The sequence below is a fragment of the Pseudogymnoascus destructans genome, assembly GCF_001641265.1.
Source record: "Pseudogymnoascus destructans isolate 20631-21 unplaced genomic scaffold scaffold_12, whole genome shotgun sequence".
Lineage (NCBI taxonomy): Eukaryota > Fungi > Ascomycota > Leotiomycetes > Thelebolales > Thelebolaceae > Pseudogymnoascus > Pseudogymnoascus destructans.
In genome coordinates, this window is record NW_020167531.1 from 676129 (window position 1) to 698009 (window position 21881).

General features: G+C 46.6%; 3 protein-coding genes across 3 annotated transcripts; all 3 read left to right on the plus strand.

Moving 5' to 3' along the window:
- Window positions 1–10733: 10733 nt before the first annotated feature.
- VC83_06527 (uncharacterized protein) lies at window positions 10734–11249 on the plus strand (the record flags this gene model as incomplete). The annotated part of the gene is made up of 3 exons (XM_024470124.1): window positions 10734–10842; window positions 10987–11009; window positions 11055–11249. The coding sequence occupies 3 exons, from the start codon at window positions 10734–10736 to the stop codon at window positions 11247–11249; spliced, it is 327 nt and encodes a 108-aa protein (XP_024323634.1).
- Window positions 11250–14365: 3116 nt separating this feature from the next.
- On the plus strand, window positions 14366–15507 carry VC83_06528 (uncharacterized protein; the record flags this gene model as incomplete). The annotated part of the gene is made up of 2 exons (XM_024470125.1): window positions 14366–14992; window positions 15177–15507. The coding sequence occupies exons 1-2, from the start codon at window positions 14502–14504 to the stop codon at window positions 15505–15507; spliced, it is 822 nt and encodes a 273-aa protein (XP_024323631.1). The 5' UTR covers window positions 14366–14501.
- Window positions 15508–18913: 3406 nt separating this feature from the next.
- VC83_06529 (uncharacterized protein) lies at window positions 18914–20960 on the plus strand. The gene has a single exon (XM_024470126.1). It carries the CDS (start codon window positions 19569–19571, stop codon window positions 20877–20879), a length of 1311 nt encoding a protein of 436 aa, XP_024323486.1. The 5' UTR covers window positions 18914–19568; the 3' UTR covers window positions 20880–20960.
- Window positions 20961–21881: the final 921 nt, after the last annotated feature.

The following is a 21881-nucleotide window of genomic DNA, read 5'->3' on the forward strand; positions in this document are numbered from 1 at the left end:
AAATGTGTATTGGATTCTCAATCACAGAGTTTGACGAGTCTGAATATTTTTGATCCTCTTCAAAACAATACCAAGCCGAAAAATTGAACACTTTTAACCGCGGCACACGCTAATTAGTCATCCGCGCTAGTCAAAGTGGTTGTGAACGAGTTCTAGTATACGGAGTACGGACACCAGCATCCGAATACTAACCCCCCCTTGGATTTGTAAGCGGCTACGTAAGCAAACCCAGAATCATGAAACGGGCCAAATTAATAAAGTAATTCATAGTAGAGTAGAATAGCTATAGAATAGACTTAATAGATTAGTAATAAACTAATAATATATATATTTACAAATATAATAACTCTTAATTATAAAGATATAATGTGGTTTATTATGACCACCCTAGACATATCATGACCTGGACACTTTTCGTAACCCTTCTACCTTTCAACTCCAACACACGTTATCTTCAGGGTTAGCAATAAAACTCATTAAAATCATCCTACTCATGAGTTGGTGAGTAACTCAAACTCACGAGTTTAAGTACAGACTCAAATTCATGAGTTTGAGTTCTGTGTTCTCAACTCATGAGTTAGATGAGTACAAGTCATGTAATCATAAGTCACGTGACCTAAAAATCCTAAGAAATGAAATGAATAATCGTTGGTTCTCAAACCACAGCCTGGAGGCGGTTGGCGAAAGCGAACTGGGACGTGAAAGTGATTATGGGACACTTCGGGAGCGGACTCGCGACGTGACATGACCAACCATGAACATGACCAACAACGTAACAATGCTGTAAATATATATAAATTAACGTGCATGTATAACGAAAGTGCCAAACAAGCGAAAATGCCAAAATCATGCGGTGACCAACCCCCCCAACTAAATGTTAAATTCCTCCACAATAAAACATGCGCCATAAAAATGATGAAAGCAAATTAGTGCTAGCTATCCAAGCTATGCAAAGCAACCCAAATTTGCACCTTCGAGTTGCAGCTAGGATCTATTCCGTAGACCACCGCAAGCTACGTCACTGTTTACAAGGCGTACCTTCACGACGCGATATCCAAGCCAACTTACGGAAATTAAGTAACCTAGAGGAATCAGTTCTTGTTCAGTATATACTTGACTTAGCTGCTAAAGGGTTCCCTCCTCAGTTGTCTATTGTTGAAGATATGGCAAATTGACTACTTGCAACACGTGACGCGCCACGCGTCGGGTCACGTTGGGCTTCAAACTTTGTTAAGCGCCATGTAGAGCTCCGGACACGCTTCCAGCGAAAATACGACTACCAGAGGGCTAAGTGCGAAGATACAGAAGTCATTCGTGGCTGGTTTGAGCTTGTATAGAACAAAATTCTAAAGTATGGCATCAACAATGCAGATATCTACAACTTTGATGAGACTGGGTTTATGATGGGCGTCATCTCAAGCGCAACGGTAGTAACGAGCTCAGATGGGCGGGCAAAGGCAAAAAAGGTGCAGCCTGGCAATCGGGAATGGGTTACAGTAATCCAAGGCGTTAGTTCTCAAGGTTGGGCAGTGCCGCCATTTGTCATTGTGGCAGGTAAAAACCACCTTGCATCTTGGTATGAGAATAGCGGATTTCCAGCAGATTGGGTAATCGCTGTTACTGCAAATGGCTGGACTACAAACGAGAGAGGTATGGATTGGATTCAGCATTTTGAGAAGCACACAAAGCCCCGGAGTGTTGGTGGTTATCGCTTGTTAGTCCTTGATGGTCATGAGAGCCACCACTCAGACAAGTTTGAGGAGTACTGCAAAGAACACAACATTATTACGCTTTGTATGCCTGCTCACTCTTCCCATATACTCCAACCACTTGATGTTGGCTGTTTTGGCCCATTAAAGAGAGCTTACGGTTGGCAAATTGAAGATATGATGCGGGCTCATATTATTCACATTACTAAGGATGACTTCTTTCCTGCCTTCCACGCTGCATTTAACATTGCAATGACAGAAAGCAATATTCAGGGAGGGTTCCGAGGTGCTGGGCTTCTTCCATTTAGCCCTGAGAGTGTAATATCTACACTTGACCTTAGGTTTAAGACGCCAACACCTCCAACACCTCCAACCTCTCGCCCAAACACCGCTCAACCATGGGTTTCTCAGACACCAAATAACCCAACTGAAGCTGTATCACAGTCTACTTTCATTAAAAACTGAATTGCGCATCATCAAAATAGCTCTCCAACCTCAATCTATGCAGCTGTTGACCAGTTTACAAAGGGTGCATCGCAAATAATGCATCAATTAGCATTGTTAAAAGCAGAGAACCAAAACCTGCGACAGGCAAATGAAGTGCTAAGCAAGCGCTGGAGAGCTAAAAAAACACGACTACAGCAAGGAGGATCACTTAGTCAACAGGTAGCACAGGAGCTACAGGACGAGAGGGACATTGTGCAGCAAGTAGAGCAAGAAATAAGGGCAAGTAGTGGTCGGAAGCCAAGGGAAGAAACCCATGCACGTCGCTGTGGCAAGTGTGGTGAGACTGGACACAATGCGCGCACTTGTCAGATTGTAATAGACAGGTCTGAGGAAGAGGACTCTGAGTAGTTTTAATTAATTTATATTGTTGTGGTGGATTTATCGCAATTCTTATGGGGTAGTCGCGATATTTTGGCACTTTCGCTTGTTTGGCACTTTCGTTATACGTTATAGAATTAAATAATTAATAAAGATTTGGATCAATATTGTCAGGAGGTAGTGATTGATCATTACTGCCACCGTCACTTGCATCGTGAATCATGTCGTAGTCCAAGCCTGCAAAGTTCACGTACCCACTATCCTCGATGGCTAACAGTCGGTCCTCCTCCTCCTTCTCCTTACGTTTCTTCTGTGTAACGTCCGGGTCAATGATTTTTGTATGTAAGCCAATTGGTGGCTCTGTGTCTAGGTTACTTTTTTGAAATTCATGTAGGTCCTTTTTCCATGTACGTTCTGCCTTCCATGCATCGATGCCAGCACGGAGCTGCATCTTACGCTCAATGTTCACCATGCGTGTTGTAATGGTGGGTGCACCAGATGTGAGAATTTAGCCACCCAAGGAAGGGATGATTTTACTAAGACAACACACTGTCTTAGGAAAAAGAGCCAAAGGCTCGTAGCTTAGACTATTCCACAACGCAGCAATCAAGGTGTATGATGTAGTGGAGTGGTTTAGACAAGTTGTAACAAATGTTGAGTCTGAGAACTCAGGGATAAGTCAGAGGTTAGCACCTCACTGACTTTTCAGAAACAAGGAGTAACAAGATCAATGCTTGGAAGCTTGGAAAAGACGTGGAAGTATGTGATAGTCGATTTACTGTATTGTCTGCTTGCCCTTTCTTAAGGAAAGGGCAATCCTATTTATGCTAAAGGAGTGTAGTTATCTCATTTTCCAAGACTTTCCATGACTAACCAGGCTTGGTAACTGTAGTCGACGTAAGAGAATCCCATAGAACCATCTCCTAGGTTCCTAGCCTATAGGAAGTGAAAGGAGGTCCAAGGTCAGAGTACCCCTATAGACAGATTATGTCATAACTTAACCAATCTTGTAGGTAACTAAGGAGCGATGACGTGTAATGAATCATAGAGGGTTGTAGAAGCTTTTGGAGCTATCGCTCATGATCCTAGGCCTCTAGTTGATAGAGATATGTCATGTGTAGTATTAGCCCAGTAACGAAGGAGTGATGTCATGTAATGAATCATAGAGGGTTGTAGAGATATGCTATGTGGTCATATCAGCCAGTAACTAAGGAGCAATGACGTGTAATGAATCATAGAGGGTTGTAGCAATCGTTGAGTAGTATTTCTCTTGTTGTTGGTGTGATAAGCTAAAATATGTATAGTGACTTGTAGGTTTGAGGAGGAGATTTCTAAGTTTGCTCTTGAGTTTGATAGCAAACTGAGTGCAACGAATGTCAGTATGACACAATGATACCTTGATCTAGGGCTTGAAATTGACTTGTTGCATTTGGAGGAAGCCAGATAACTCGGATATTCGCAGGGGGTGGTGTCGATTTGAGGGCCTTGATATGTGCTGAAAAGTTGTCCATGGTGAGAAGAACCTCCCGTGTGTTATGATGGTCATAGAGGTCATGATGCCAGTCCAGGAAAAGTAATCTAGATTGAATCTAAAGAGAGAAGAAGAAGAAGAAGGAAGGAAGGTGAGGCTATTCCTTATAACATACAGTTGTCTGCTTAGCAGTTGTAACCTTGGTAGCTAAGGCTACACCCGTAATCCCATAACAACCGTAATAACTGTAACAACTGTAACAACCGTAACAAGCTGGGACAAGCTGTGAGCTGTAATCATAACACCGTGTTGTACCAATACGATCATAAAAAGCCCTTAACCATTCTGCCATAATAAACTGATTCATCCAAGCCTTCTTATTCCACCTCCAAACCCCTCCCATTGCTATGACGTCGGTGTTTCGTAAAGCTCGAGGAGTTTTTACCTTGCCAATAAACCAAGGAGGACATCGATCAGTACCAGCAGTGTTACAACAGAATACGACAGACATCCTTGCCTTGTCCATCTTCCTTCCTACTCGAGCCTCCATTGTAGAAAGCCCACGAGATGGCATCATCTTCCAGTATAAACCCATCTCGTCCATGTTATAAATGTTGTCCTCTAAATACTCCCCAGCCACTGTCTGAGTAGCCCTCATCTCGTCCTCTGCTGTCTCACTGACTGATGCCCCTTCTCCTTGCCTCTTTCTATTCCGGATGTTGTGACTGTCACGGTTCACCAAGGCATAGGGCGCCAGTTGGGTATTATGAATTAAACTCAATCTAGAGAAGAAAGAAAAGAGAAGAGGAGCACTCGAGCAGTGGCTCGATCTATATACAGCTATGTTGTTGTGGAGTGAATTCTCTTTAGCGAGACCAGTTCTGAGAATTCACTCCACAACTGAAAACTTTGCTCCAACCCTGGAAAGCTCCCCACACCCCTGAACCCCCACTCGAGCTGCAACGCACTTGATATCATAACAGTGACGTAGTCGAAATTTCTGTATCCAAGCAATGCTAAACTCTGGCGAAGTCTTCCCTTGTGGTAGTTGTGACCAAATTCACTTTGCCTTCTCTTGTAAGATCTCCGCAGTTGTAAAACCTCCTTTTGAATCGATTCGTTCTTGCCACTCAAAAAGGATAGCCTCAATATCTGGCCAAGCCACTTCCCGTCGACGTATATTCATATCGTTCCTCTTCCCTATTGTTGGTGTATTAATCAGATCATCAAGGTTGATAAATCGGCTGCTAAGGGATTCCGAGACTGTAGATTGACTAATTCGAACGTTGTACTTCTCAAAAATCAGGCGATACAATCTTTTTGGGAAGGTCGAGGTGTTTTGTTGACGGTCCATTGTCGAAGAGCACGACGCTGTTCAATCGTCATCGAATTGAGATTTCTCGAAGGCATTCTATAAGATTCAAAAGATTAGCATAAGTCAATATTCAAGGAGGATCTCACGATATCGGATGTATTGTGTTTTGTATGTAAAAAGCTTCCGTACAGAAAAAGATGTTGAGATAACGTAAATATCGGCTAAAAGCATATCGACTTATCGTATTTTTAAAGTATCCATGTTATCCACGGCAGCGATCCACAGAATGTCATGTGATGGATAACATTGGATATCTTTGTTGGGAATCGGGCCGGAGGCTGGAGAAAACTCTGTGTTTGTGGTTCTAGAAACCAGAGAATCTCCACCGTGGGCCTGAGCTGTCCCATGGCTCTCACCGAACTAGGGGACTCAACCATGGTTCTCACAATTCTGGTGAAAACTCTGAGCAGATAAAGGAGGAAATGCACGTGGGTAGTAGTCGTGCGCCAAGGACTGAAACGTGCTCTCGGCGTTATGGCAACTGCGGGGAGGCTGGACATAACACGAGGACCTGTCAGGTAGTAGTAGAAACATCTGAGAAAGATGTTCTACTAGCTTGAATTAATTAATCATATTGGTTTGTGTAATAGCTGTTACAAAATGTGCAGGTGTGGTGGGGTGGAGCGTTCACTATGCTGGAGCTTTCGCTATGCATGTATGTTAAGTTACGTTATTTAACGTGATTCACACCGAATCAGATTCGATTCATGATCTGATTCAGGCTATTTCTTGATGATTCGAATCATGATTCGGCAAGTATTTGAATGATCCGAATACTTGCCAAGATTGAATGATCCGAATACTTGCCAAGATGTCTAAGATGTCCAAGCATCTAGCGGTGAGGACTTACTGTCGTCCTCAATATATAGCTTTTTAGATTGACATTTAATACATTCAATCATTACAATTATCATCATTATGGTGATTCCGAGTTGTCTGACGCCCCTGAGGATCTTGACGATCATGTTATTTATGAACATAACAGTAATGATGGAGTATTCTCATCGTCTTCGCTATCATTACCACAAAGCAGTACCGCAACACTACAGCTACCAGTCACTCATTCTGCTCTTTTTACAAAGAACCTATATTCTCGTACTATCTTAAGAAGCTCTCCTAATAAGATGCAATATGCTTGTACGCAAGAAGGCTGTTCATATATGCCTGAAGCTAAACTGGTATCGCAAAATACAACAAGCAATTTATGGAGACATATTGAACTAAAGCATCCAACTGTCTTTGAAGCGTCTTCAAAATCTACTCGAAAACTTCAGAATAAAGACAATATCCACCCTCAGAACCGTGCATCTTTGTCTAGATTCTTCAAGCCAAATCCTCATGGTACAACTCCAGTGTCAGGCACCAAATTCCGAGAATTGTTACTTGCATTCATCATTATGAATAATCTACCAATGAGATTGGTAGATAAATTCTCATTCCGGCAGCTAGTGCATTACCTCAATCCTTCAGTCTTGAGTATTTCTTCAACGTCTTTGAAAAAGGACCTACACAGGCAATTTTGCTATCATCGAGGGCAGCTACAACTGGAACTGCATAGTAATATTAAAGCAGGTGGGCGATTATCACTTACGACTGATGCTTGGACTGCTATAAATGGAACAGATCATGCTGCTGTTACCGTACACTGGATATCAAAAGATTGGGTCCAACATTCAAGAATCCTAGATGTGATAAATCTACTTGAACCTATTCATTCTGGCGAATACCTAGCTCAGCAATTACTCTCAGTTACAGATGATTTCAAAATTACACATGGAGTCTTTACTATCACAAGAGACAATGTGTCAAATAATACAGCAATGCAGCAGATGTTCCAACAACAACAAATCAGCCATGGAGCTTTACTGTTAAAGATGGCGATGTACGATGTATGGCACATATTATAAATCTAGCTGTTCAAGCAGCTCTTATGATGATGAAAGCTGTACCATCAGAAGAGCTTGAGAGCTATCGAGTTCAAGAGGGTTTAGCTTATACTCAGATTAATGCTATCTATTCCGAAAAAGAAGAAGTTGTTAACGCTTTAACAAAGCTCCGCAAGCACATCTATGTGTTTAGGAATCGTCGAGGGTGGAAGGATAGTCTTCGTTCTCATGCTATAGCCACTGGAATCAAGCCTGTTACTCTTACAATTGATATGCCAGTACGATGGAACTCAACATATCATATGCTTCAAAATGCATTGTCAATGGAGGCACCAATCACAGCCATTTGTGCATCACAGACTCTTGATATAAGCATGCGTGATATCCAGATTTCTTCAAAAGAATGGGAATTACTTCATGCTCTTGCAGAGTTCTTTGAGATTTTTAAGCGTATCCCAGAAAAGGTGCAAGCAGATGGGTATCCAACATTTAACTACTGTGTTCCATATTATCTACGACTAATGGATAAAATTAAGAAGATCAAGAAGACTGTTAAGCATACATGTATCAACGAAGCTTGTACTGCTGCATTCAACAAATTGGACGACTATTTCTCACTTGCAACAAGCCAACGGTCAAGCCATTCAACAGTTGCAACAATATGTGATCCTCAGTTTAATTTTAGTATATTTGACTTCTATTTGCCTGAAAGCTTTTATAACACAAGCAAGGAACGAGCAAGAGCACAGTTTGCAGCTTGTTATAACAAGTATAAAACACGGGACAATGATATTCGAGTAGAGGAAATGGATGCTGTGCTTGATAATGAGGATGAGGATATACCTCAAGAAGTGGACTCCGAGGATGAGATGTTTAAGCATCGAAAGCCTATACTTCAAGAGGTTGAATGGAGACGGTGGCTTAATGAGCCAGGAGTTGATAAGCCTGAGACTAATATCCTTAAATATTGGCAAGCAAAGCAGTATCAGTATCCAATAATTGCACAAATAGCTCGAGACTATTTAGCAATTCCAGCAACATCAGCAGCATCAGAACGGGTCTTTAGCCAAGGAGCTGACATTGTCACAAAGAAAAGGAATAGACTATTACCTTCAACAATTAGATATTTACTATGTCTACGGGATTGGGGGATAATTGTCGACGATGAGGATGTCGAAGATGAGGATGTCGAAGATGCAAGTGAACATATAGGTTAGGCATAGTTAAATATTTTCCATAGTTTTCAATATTCTATAACGTACATGTATAGCGAAAGCGCCAAACAAGCGAAAGCACCAAAATTATCTACCCTCACGACAAACATTGCGATAAATCTACCACAACATTAGAAATCAATTGAAACTACTCGGAGTCCTCTTCCTCAGAGGTGTCTATTACAATCTGACACGTGCGCGCATTGTGCCCAGTCTCACCACACTTGCCACAGCGACGGGCACGGGTTTCTTCCCTTGGCTTCCGACCACGGCTTGCCCTTATTTCCTGCTCTACCTGCTGCACAACATCCCTCTCATCCTGTAGCTCTTGCGCCCCTTGTTGACTAAGTGATCCTCCTTGCTGTAGTCGTGTTTTCCTAGCTCTCCGGCGCTTGCTTAGTACTTCATTTGCCTGTCGTAGGTTTTGGTTCTCTCCCTTTAGCAGTGCTAATTGATGCATTATTTGCGATGCACCCTTTGTAAACTGGTCAACAGCTGCATAGATTGAGGTTGGAGAGCTATTTTGATGGCGTGAAATCCGAGTTTTAATAAATGTAGACTGTGACATAGCTTCAATTGGGTTGTTTGGTGTCTGAGAAACCCAAGGTTGAGCAGTACCTGGGCGGGAGCTTGGAGGCGTTGGTGTCCTTAACTTAAGATCAAGTGTAGATATCACTCTCTCAGGGTCAAATGGAAGAAGCCCTGCCCCTCGGAACCCGCCTCGAATGTTACTTTCCGTCATTGTAGTGTTAAATGCAGCGTGGAAGGCAGGAAAGAAGTCATCCTTTGTAATATGAGAAATATGAGCCTGCATCATATGTTCAATTTGCCGACCATAGGCCTGCTTTAACGGGCCGAAACAGCCAACATCAAGTGGCTGGAGTAGATGAGAAGAGTGAGCAGGCATACAAAGCGTAATAATGTTGTGTTCCTTGCAGTACTCCTCAAACTCATCTGAGTGGTGGCTCTCATGACCATCAAGGACTAACAAGCGATAACCACCAACACTCTGGGCCTTTGTATGCTTCTCAAAGTGCTGAATCCAATCCATGCCTCTCTCGTTTGTAGTCCAGCCATTTTCAGTAACAGAAATCACCCAATCGCTTGAAAATCCACTATTCTCATACCAAGATGTAAGGTGGTTTTTGCCTGCAACAATGATAAATGGTGGTACTGCCCAACCTTGAGAACTAACGCCTTGGATTACTGTAACCCATTCCCGATTACCAGGCTGTACCTTCTTTGCTTTTGCCCGCCCGTCTGAGCTTGTTACAACCATAGCAGTTGAGATAACGCCCATCATAAACCCAGTCTCATCAAAGTTGTAGATATCTGCTTCATCGATACCATATTTCGCAATTGTGTTACGCACAAGCTCAAACCAGCCATTAATAACTTCTGGATCTTCGCACTTAGCCCTCTGGTAGTCGTATTTGCGCTGAAAGCGTGTCTGGAGCTCTACACGCCGCTTAACAAAGTTTGAAGCCCAACGCGACCCAACGCGTGACGCGTCGCGTGTTGCAAGTAGTCGACTTGCCATATCTTCAACAACAGACAGCCGAGGAGGAAACCCTTTGGCAGCTAGGTCGAGTATATACTGAACAAGGACGGACTCCTCTAGGTTAGTTAATTTCCGTGAGTTGGCTTGGATATCGCGTCGTGAAGGTACACCATCTAGACGACGACCTAGCTTGCGGTGGTCCACAGAATAGATCCTAGCAGCAACTCGAAGGCGTAACTTTGGGTCGCTTTGCATAGCCTGGATAGCTAGCACTAATTGGCTTTCATCGTTTTTATGGGGCATGTTTTGTTGTTGAGGAATTTAACATTTAGTTGGGGGGTTTGGTCACCGCATCATTTTGGCGCTTTCGCTTGTTTGGCGCTTTCGCTATACATGTACGTTACACTCTATCAAAGATTCGAATCATGACTCGAATTAGATTCGAGTCATGATTCGGCGAATACCTCAAAAATATGAATGAATCACCAAATCGCCGAATCGTATTCGGGAGGTGATTCGCCGCACACTGGGTGGCACAGGACGTGCATCTCTCCAAATATCTATATCATATTTGGAAATCCTGCTAACAAAAAATGAACGATAATGGAAAAGTAAGTATACCCGCCCCTCGCTATAGTTTTTTTCTAATGCTGCCCCTGTAGATTCTCGAGTATTGCCTATTTCAACCAGGTCTTTTCCTGAACTATTTGGCATCTCCACACAGGACCTCTAAAGTGGTTCCGCTAAATACGATGTTCGACTTCGAGAAACGGCGTGCAATTGTCGTCGAAGGCCATGATTTCGTCACGACTTTCACCCCCGTCCAAGATCTTACTGGAGTTGTTGTTGAGGCAATCGAACGTGGCTAGTGGCCCGTTATTGGTGGCATCAGTGGCAATGGAGTTACTGTCTCACAGCTCCTCAAGATAGGACGAAAGAGTTCGAGGTATGCTTTAATTTTCTTACATCGGAAAAGATAAATTGTACGCTGACTAGAGATAACAGATCATCCATTTGCCATCGACACCGTGAAACTCGAAGACCTCGAAGCTGGGAAGCTCAAAACCTCATAGAAATTTGAAACGAGGCACCCAAGTGTCTCTGAAGAACAGGCTTCGGAGGCTTTGAAATCTGTGCTCATCAGTACGCTCCAGAACGGTGCAAAGGGAGCGTGGGATGTGTCGGACGAGTTTAATCGAATCCTGCCGGAATATAAGTTCACTCAGACGGAGGACTTCCTGGACAAGGTATGGAACGACAAGCCATAGCGATATATGGTCTTCTAGTGTGTGGAATAGATGCTTGTTTTGTTGAAATTAATTCTTGGTGTGTGCTATATCCCATCCGGGGGCACCATGGACAAAATGTGCCGGTTTCATGTGACTCTTTGTGTGGTATCACTGGGATCTGAAATATCACAGGAAGGAAACGAACAAAGCATCAATACATCCTTCCTTCCTTCTCCCCGAAACTCTCATCAAGAAATCCCAACAAAGGCAGACCACCTTCAAGAACACTTATTCATTTCCCCCGTCCCAAACTCATTGTCAGTGCTTTAATACCAAACCACGGAGTCTTGCATTAATTGTCCGCATCACAAACAAATACGGAGCCCCTTCACGATCCCCTCCATTGTCCGTCCAGCCCGGAGTACTCTTACTCTGGAAACAATCGAGCCTTAGTTCAGTGACTCGAATTATTTGAGGAGCAATGAATAACAATGGAAGGACAATAGAGACTAATATCCGATTCAGCTCCCGAGGGATGAATAGATCTTTTGACTATTGTCTACTTTATGGATATATAATGCACACGCATGACCTGGATAATTGCTCTTCAGATCCACAAGCATCTTCGCGACTGTCCCTTCGTGGGCACAAGAGCAGTCCACATATCAGCATCAACAACAACAGCGAAGCAAATAATATAGGTAAGAAAAACTACATCCCCATCCAAAATGTCTGATCCCTCTTCTGGTTATCTCGCCTCTGGCTCTGACCCCGCCTCTGGCTCCGATCCCGCTTATGGCTCTGATCCAGCTGGCCCCTACCAGACCTCCATGGAGAACAGGTTCATTTCCCCCTTAACCCCCTTCCTCAATCACATAGCATTCGTCGAAGACGGCCCTCCCATCGAACGCTGGTGTGAGCAGCGCCGAATATACTACGCCCACTGCACGCACGTCATCAATTTTAATCGGTGCAACCATCCAATGAATCCAACAGGCGTCTGCAACCCGGCAGTCTGCCGCTACCCACCTGACTATGCCACCTATGCCGAATATCTATGTCCGAACTGTCAGCGCTGCGGCCGCCCTGAACCGCCCCCCACCGAGGATGACCTCATTCGCTCCAATAACGAATGGCGTACCCGCTCGAACTCGAGTCGTGACAGATTCTTCCAGCTCGTCAGCGAAGCGCAGCAGGATGGCAACTTGGCTTTGCGCGATCTCGCGGACCCGGAGGAGCTATTTGAAGACCCCGACATACTACTCGGTGTTCCACCCACTCGCTTCGCTCGTAGGTGGCGACAGCAAGTTGTGCGTGCGACAGCAAGATGTGCGTACACCGCTATTTTGATATATAGAAAAAATAATAGTATTCTTCATAACGTAGTATCTACAATGCCTCAAAATAACGATCCTACTATGATTGCTCGCCTTAATGAGGCCCAACAGTTCTTCTTAAAACAACCAAGTACATATACAATTGCTTGGGTTGCAAATAAATTCAATGTCAACCGTGAGACACTCCGATGTCGTATTACGAGTACTACGTCTCCTCAATTACCCCACGGAGGTAGCAATCGAGTCTTATCTCAATCGCAAGAGACCGCGGTCTGTCAATTCATATACGACCAACTTGAGCGCGGGGTCCCTGCCAACCGATCTATGATACTACGGGCAGTTGCAGACTTACGACCTAATCGTACGATACCATCACAACGGTGGCTACAACGCTTTCTAAAAGCACACCCCGAATTTCATACAATTCACACGAAGACGTTAAATACACATCGGAAGCAAGCACAAAAGAAAGAGGTGTTTGAGGAATTCTTTCTCACATATAACGCCCTTATTACAAAACATAACATTAAGCCATATAATTTATGGAATGTTGATGAGACAGGCTATATGATTGGGTGTTATAAGTCTACGGCTGTTATTGTACCAATCGGTGTAAAGCAGTGGACTGTTGATAATCCTGAGAATCGGCTCTCTGTTACTGTAATTGAGGCAGTAAATGCAAGTGGTGCTGCACTTGCAGAAGCTATCATTATCCCTGGCAAACTTCATATGGATTCATGGTACAATGATGACCTTGAGCCAAATGCTCTCATTATTGTAAATGAGAGCGGGTATTCAAACGACGACATTGCAATCCAATACCTTATGCATTTTATCCAACTATCTGCAGAGCATATGGCACCAGATGATACTCGCCTCTTATTACTTGACGGCCATGACTCTCATAAAACAGAGCGCTTTCTTACATTAGCAGAAGAGCATAACATTGTTATTTGCTGCCTTCCTGCTCATACAACACATCTATTACAACCTCTTGATGTAGCGGTTTTTAAGCAGTGCAAACACTTTCATCAAAAGGCACTTGATCAAGCAGTACGTAGCTACGACTATGAGTATAAGCTACGTACGTTCCTTTCAGACCTCCCGCAAATCCGACGGCAATCTCTAACTGTCCGTACAATTCAATCTGGTTGGAGAAATACAGGACTATATCCATATAATCCTCCACTTGTAATTGACAAGATACAAGAGACTCGGAATCAAACACCTGATTATGAGCCATTTGCTTCATATAATATTATCTCAACACCGAAAACAACTATGCAAAGTGTGCAAGCGGTTGAACATTGGCAGAAGAGAGCAGAGGAAGCTTTCTCATCGCCTTCAAGAGAAGGGTTTCAATCATTTGCACGTGGAACTACAGTTGTTCTACACCGGGCAGAGCTCTATAAGACCGAGCTAGATATTATGACTCTACGTGCAGTAGAGCAGAAGGCAGCAAAGGCAAGGGCACGGAAATCACTACAGAAAGGAGGGCAGTTATATGCATCAGATGCACGGAAAATGCGGGAAGAGAAGAAAGCAAAGTTGCAAGCAAAAGCAGACGCAAGAGCAGCAAGGGAATCGGACCAAGTAGTAAAGCAGCTACAAGCGCAAGCACGTAAAATCGAAATTGAAGAGCGTAAGGTTGAGAGGAAGCGGGTAGCAGAGCGGAAGAAGGAAGGGTTGAAATCAAAAGTGATCATTTTACGGTATAGTAAGGATCAAAGTGATAGTAGCAATAGTGGCAGTAGCGATAGTGATAATAGTTCTATTGATTTTATGTTTTAATTATATAGTTATATAGTTGATATATAAGGCGTCTTTTTCTTCGTTTTATGTGTCGCACATCTTGCTGTCGCACGCACAACTTGCTGTCGCCACCTACGAGCGAAGCGAGTGGGTGGAACACCGAGTAGGCCAGGAGATCCTTGCGGAGCTGGCTGCCGCCGACATGGACGATATACGCGATGATCCCGTGGAGGAGGATAGCGACGCCGAAGATGACGACAATTCCGGAGGCGGCTCCTCTAGACCCCCGGTCCTCCCCCCTCTCTCTGATCCCGACGATGCTATGGAGTTCGAGCCCTATGAAGGAGGGCCTGACGAGTCCAAAGGCTGGGTCGCGCGCCTCCGGCGGGAAGACGCAACAGTAGCGCGCGCACAGTGGTTCGCTCGGCTCGCCTGGCGCCACGCTACGGCACGCGCGCGGGGAAGAATCCAGGCGTTGTACTACGTCCCCGATAATGCGAGTGACGAGACGGGTCTGCTGGAGCGCCCAGATCCGGTACCGGTGGGAGACACGTGTGCCGTCTGTATGATGGACTTGGGCGCGGAAGGCAGCGACGGCGAGGATGTCCGTCGCCTACCATGCGGTCATCTGTTCCATTATGAGTGTATTTTGAGGTGGTTGTATAATGGCAATTGCCCGGTTTGCAGGCATAGGTATGTGTTGAGGGGCATTCCGCGGTTTGTGAATGAGGAAGGACAGAATAGTTGGAGCAGTCTAAGTGCCCTGGGTGAGACGCCGTCTCCGCCTCATTTTACGCCTGTGCCGCCGCCATTGCCTGGCGTGCCGCATATAGGCGGGATACCGCTTATACCAGGAGGTGTGCTAAGAGGTCAACAGCAAGGAGGTCCACGACAAGGATGTCCACAGCAAGGAGGTCCACAGCAAGGATGTCCACGGCAAGGAGGTCAACAGCAAGGAGGTCAACAGCAAGGAGGTCAACAGCAAGGAGGTCAACAGCAAGGAGGTCAACAGCAAGGAGGTCAACAGCAAGGAGGTCAACAGCAAGGAGGCGAACAGCAAGAGGGTGGGCCACCGATTAGAACAACGAGGAACAGGCCGAAGTCGACTTATTCGTATGATTTGCGGAACACTGGCCAAGGAGGTGGTATCAAGGGAGGTGGCAGCCCGGCGTGAGGTGGCCAAAAAGTTAGCCCGCTATCCGTCCTGAGTGTGGATAGCAAGGGCGGTGGTAAGTGAGTGTGTTTTTCTTTTGTTGTCGAGGAGCCTTGGGGTAAGTTGTGTGTTTCTTTTGTTTTGCTTTTATCATGGGGGATCTTTTGGGAATGAAGTATAAATATATAGACGGATTAGGGGTTTAATAGAAGGCATGCATTTTGTTTTGGATCTTAGATCTTTGGATTTTTGTAAACGAATGTGTTTGCCATGTGTTTGCCATGTGTTTGCCATGTGTTTGCCATGCGTCTACATGCCGTGCATAATAGATAATAGATCTAACATCTACACTATACCATTCCCCGCCTGCAACTCATTCCCTCGTAGTTTGCCCCCGTAAGTCCTGGTCACAGCCTACCCAGAATAGAACCCCCCCCCCAAAACCATCCCAGCCACCCCCCAGCACATCTCCTAAACCTAACCACACCAAGCCCAATTTTTGTAAAAGTCCCACTGGCACGTTGTGCCCTTGGGACAAGTAGTCTGATATGTCCATTTTCGGGGGTTTCCAGCACAGACCCACACTTCGTTCTCGGTTCTATCCACCTGATAGTCAGCCATCTGTTTGCATCACTGAAGAGGGTGCGGAATTACGGACATCGCGTCAAGGCCACAGGTTATTCTGTGATCTGCAGGGCACCAGTCTCCGACGCTAAACGAGTCACCTTTGTGACTCCGAGGCTGTGGTGGCGCGCTGAGAGCTATGCTGGAGAGGGTGACGAGTAGGAGGGCGATGGTGAGTTTCATTGTGTTGGTGGAATGGGGGTTGAGTAATGGGTAATATGTAACGATTGGCAGTTGTATTTAGTTTGGGATCAAAGATACTAATGATGACAATGATGATGATCTTAAAGCTAAATTGAAGAGGGAATGGTCCATTCTTTATACTTTGTACTCTATACTCTAAGCAAAGTTCCAAGGTACAGTAATATAGGGGGATGCGAGACATGTCTTACCGTGGAATGTAATGTAGCAGGAATAGGAGACGTGTATTATAATAGGATGCAAGACATTAGAGTAGAATGAAGAAACGTAGATTACAATACAGTAGAAAGTGAGACATGTAATGCTTCTCGCATCCTAGGTAGGATGCGAGAAGCATTGGTCTACTATGATACCTCTGCCAACTTAGTATCACACATACGCTGCATCTCACAAGATCAACCCTCTATACGTCAACACTAACCACACCAAGCCCAGTTATTCCTCACATCCACATGACACTCCGTGCCCGCCGGGCAATTAGCCTGAAGTTCCCACACCGCGGGACTTCCAGCGCAAACGAATATTTGCGATGGTCTATCCACCTAAGAATAAGTCATCTGCTGTAGGTAGAAACAACATGGTAGGGTGGATTACGGACGTATTGAAGAAGCCGCATGTAACCTCGCCAGCGTGGGGGCAGTACTTGCTCGGGACTATCCATTGGCTGGCTGCTAGAGTGGAGATGGTTAAGAGGATGGTGTTGGTGGTGAGCTTCATGGTGCTGGTGAGAGGTTGAGTTGTTGGTGGTAGTTGGTGTATGGGATGCTTGGGGATTATATTAGGCTTTATGGCAATGATAATCAAGGTAGAATCGAAGAGGGGGTAATGGACTCTTTATTCTTGGGACAGAGGTTTGACAAATAGTAATACGGGATGTAATGAAGGAATATTGGTAAGACGTGTATTACAGTAGAATACGATAGAGAAGGATGCGAGGCAGGTATTTACAGCAGGACGAGAGGCACGAGCAGTATCACAGAAGGATGCAAGACGTATCACAGAAGGATTTACAGAAGGATTCACAGAAGGATTCACAGAAGGATGCGAGATCACAACGCGAGCACAGTATTTCCCTTCCATAACATATCTCTCAAGCCTCCCATTTCACATACCCCCCCGCCTCCAAGACCCAACCCTCCACCACCCCACCTAAGCACACCAAGCCCAGTTCTTCTCAGCATTCGAAAGCAGCCCATCCCCGCCGGGCAACTCGTCTGAACTTTCCAGCTCCATGGACTACTTGTCATCTCACGCACCCCTCATCCTTCGCATCCTTCGCATCATTCAAGACCCCCCCCTTCCATCATCTCAACATCTACCCATCGGGAATCTCCCAGTGTAGACAGGATCGGGATCTCTCAGCCTTGCTGCACAGGCCCGGGTGGACGTGGAAATTCTTTATTATATTGAGCGGCTGAATATATAGCGTTAAGGTATCTGTAACACTGCCAACACTGCCAACACTGCCAACCAACCACCCCACCACCAACCACGTGATCGGCGCCCATTACCTCTCCTCCTTTCACCAACCATCCAACTCTCCCTCCTCAACCCTTCCCATCCCTTCATTTCCCATGTTCGCGCCTACTCTGGCACGAACACGCCAAACCCGCGCCCCCCAAATAAACCGACGGCTATCCACGATCAGTTCCCACCAACCATCAAATCCCATCCCGCTCTCCTCTTTCCTGTGTACGAGTCCCGGCGTTTCGCCATCAACCTCCTCGTCACCACTCCGGCGACTTTGATTGGACCCAACCCCGTGTCGTGCGCCGCCCATCTCCCGTTCGTTCCCGTCCCTCGATGGCAGTTCCTCGCCCAGAATGCGATGAACCCCCCCCCCTTCCCACAATACCCTCTCACCCCTCCGACGCCTCCCATCATGAAGCACTAGGCTGTCCTAGACCTGTGGCTGGGAAATGCGATCGCTGGTAAATGCGTTCGCAGGCCGGCAGACGCTGGCGTGTGTGGATGGATGTGGGGTGGATGCGACGTCGAGACGGGGTTGTGGTGGTAGGTGGTAGGTGCAAGGGGTGCAAGTAAGTCAGGTACCACACGAGTGCCGGGGGAGCGACTGGCTGGGGATGGCTGGGGACGATTTAGTGATGATTTAGTGATGATTTAGTGATGATTTAGTGATGATTTAGTGATGATTTAGTGATGATTTAGTGATGGTTTAGTGTGATTTAGTGTGACTTAGTGATGATTTAGTGTGGTTTAGTGATGATTGATTTAGTGATGGCTGGTGGTGGTTGTCAGTGGACAATCAGTGGCTGTTAGTGGCTGTTAGTGGCCGTTAATGCTGTTAGTGCTGTTAGTGGCTGGCAGTGGCTGTTAGTGGCTGTTAGTGGCTATTAGTGGCTGGTAGTTGTGGCTCCAACGCCTCAGACGCGGGAGTGACAGGGACAATGGCTGGCTGGCAGGGTTTGTTAGCTTTTTTGTTAGGGGAATCCCTGCCGAGTGCTGAGGGGGCGATTGTGAGACGCTGAACTGATTGGGTGACAGGCCTTGGTCTGGGCTTGATTGACGACCATCCCCTTGGCGCCGGGGCTGTTGCGACCGCCCGCCGCCGTCCCCATCATGGCGGCTGTCATACATATTCCCACTTCTAGATCTTTTATTCTCCCTGTTATGGAGACAAATCTCCATAATTGCGTGTTTCGCTTTCTCCGAGTACATTGCCACACCCACCCCGTCGTCGGCATTTGTCGTCGCGTCGCTACTCATAAAGACGCCCTGCCCCAGGCACACCCGCCTCTTCATTCTTATTGTCTATCATTGTCCTCCCATTGTGCTTTCTGTTGTTCCCTTTTTGTCTGGAACACCAATGCCCATCTGTACCATCAAAGACAATACTGTTCACAATCAGAAAGAAAAAAAAAACCATCAACCGCCCTCATAGAAGCAATATTCATATTGATCATTCGGCACGCCAACCAACCACCCTATTCGCGCTGCCCGCGACAATGCCAAGATGAAAGCTTTAGTCCCGAACAGCTCCCATTCAGACCTCTCATTCTCTGACTCCTCTTCTTTATCACCTGCCACACAGTAGCAGCTGGACTGCCGCGCTGTTCATTCACACATCGAAAAACGCTATTCATTTCTTCGCTATATATCCCTCGCCCTTTCAATCTTCGGCAACTTGCTCGAAAACCTCTTATATAATCGCAGTTCTCAAAGCACATTCTAGTTACCCAGAAATCAGAAATACTACACCAAAAATAGAGAGCAATCTCTCCCGCAAACACACACCACATAGTCGCAGGACGACAATCTTACTACCTAGCCATGCATCCCACCGCCCTCCTCACCCTCCTCTCCCTCCTCCTCCCGGGCACATCAGCACACACCTGGATCGAGCAACTCCGCCTCATCAACCCCAACGGCACATTCACCCCCTCCCTCGGCTACCCGCGCGGCATGGTACCCCGCTCCTCCCCCTTATTCTCCGACGCAGTACTGACGCACCTGCTCCCCCCCAACGGCCGGTCCCCTCATAAAATTCTCTCTACCGACCCTATGTGCATGCTCTCGCAATCTGTTCCGGGCCTCAACACACCTGGCTTACCGCGTCTGCCGGCTGGGAAGGGGGATCATGTCGCGCTGAGGTATCAGGAGAATGGGCATGTGACGATCCCGGAGACGAATCCGGGGAAGCCGAAGAATCGCGGGACGGTGTATATCTACGGCACTGAGAAGCCGCTGGTGACTGACAAATTCATGGATATCCACAAGGTGTGGACCGCGGATGGGAAAGGGGGTGATGGCCGCGGTGTGCTGTTGGCGACGAGGAATTATGATGATGGGCAGTGTTACCAGGCTAACAGCCACCCGATCTCGTTGCAGCGACAGAAGCAGTTCCCTAAGGAGGCGAATGCGGAGATGGGCGTGAATCTGTGGTGTCAGAGCGATGTCAAGCTGCCGGCTGAGATTGGGAGTAAGCAGTACACGCTGTACTGGGTTTGGGACTGGCCGACGGCGGCGATCAATGGGGCTGAGGCGATGCCGGAGGTTTATACGACTTGTATGGATGTTGACATCTCGTCTTCCACGGGGGCATCGGCGAAACTTACCTCGGAGAAGGGGAGTGTGCAGTTTGTTGAGGGCCAGGATATAAATAATGCGGGGATTAAGGGGGAGATGGAGGAGCAGTTTATTGTTCCTGTTGATGGCAGCACGGGAGGGTCGAGCAGTGGAGAGTCGAATGCCAAATCAGCGGCTGCTACCCCAATCAAGTCGAGTGCCACCCCACCCGTGGGAGGCGCGACAGTTACAGTCACAGCCCCAGGAACCATGATAACCGTCACCGTCACCGCCAACGCCCCAGCAAACACGCAAACTCGACCGTCATCAGTACAGCAACAACAATCCAGCGTCTCCCCAACCCGACCCATCGTCACGCCGTTCCTTACTACCACACCGACACCCACTTCGGCGTCGGGGGCCAGGATGGGCACAGTGACAGAGGTGGTGGAGGAGACGGTTACGGAGACGCAGACGATGGTTATGCAGATGGGTGGTGTTTATACAGCCCGCCCTGAGTCGGAGACTGCGTCTGCGGTGCCGAGGATTAGGGGTAGGGCGCCGAGGGGTTTTTGAGTTGGATCCAGGATGGATGAGGAAATTTGTGAGACGAGTGGTGGGATGGTTGGGAGGTGGTTTGATCTTTTTTTAAGGGCGTCTGGTGGGGGGGGGGGGGGTGGTGCATAGATATGGATGGGCTCATGGATGGGTATACGGATGGATGGGGGAGTTGAGAAACTTGAATTGATTGAGATTTTGAAGTGTGGATTTTCGGTTTGATTTGACCTGTTTGACTTGACTTGATTTGACTATTATCCGTTTGAATCGGCCTGGTTTGACTTGACTTGACCTGATTTGACTCGCCTTGGCTCCACTGTAGTTTCCGAGGAAGCTGCGATTGAGATTTTGCTTGGTTGCTTGGTAATCATACCTTCCGTATCTATAATGAATATTTTGAGGAAGCTGCGACTGAGACCTGCTTAATACTCATACCTTCCCTGTCTGTAAATTGAAGATTCCCCAGGTTTTAATTGACTGATAGCCCCATTTCGGAAGAAAATAATGGAAAACCCTGCGGGGAGCTTCGAAATAACCTTTAGAGGTCCGGTCCACTGCGGAGCTCAACGAAGCTGTTCTGCTCCAGGCCGCTGAACGGGAGGGGGGCGGATCGGGACCACGCGACGGACTGAGCGATACATTTGGTTTTATGGATAGTTGAATTATCATTCGTTCACCTGCTGCGCCATCGTCTACCCGACTTAATCTACATCCTCATCTGAGACAACTCCCGAACTACCGCCACCCCGCCGGCCTTCGCCTCCAACCCCACTTCCCCACACTCCTCCCCCGCATTCTCCACAAATAACCCCCACTCCCCAACGCCAACCGAGCAACAAAGCCCGTTCAGCAGGCACCATCGTCACCACCGTTTGGAGCTTAACCTTATGCGGTGGCATCATCGTTTAGAGCAGCTATGATCCGCGCATGCAAGATAAGAATGCGCCTTCCGGCTTCTTTTGGTTTCAGGGCACCCGACGGCCCAGCTTCCAACAGCCCCCCTTTACCGACCCATGCTAG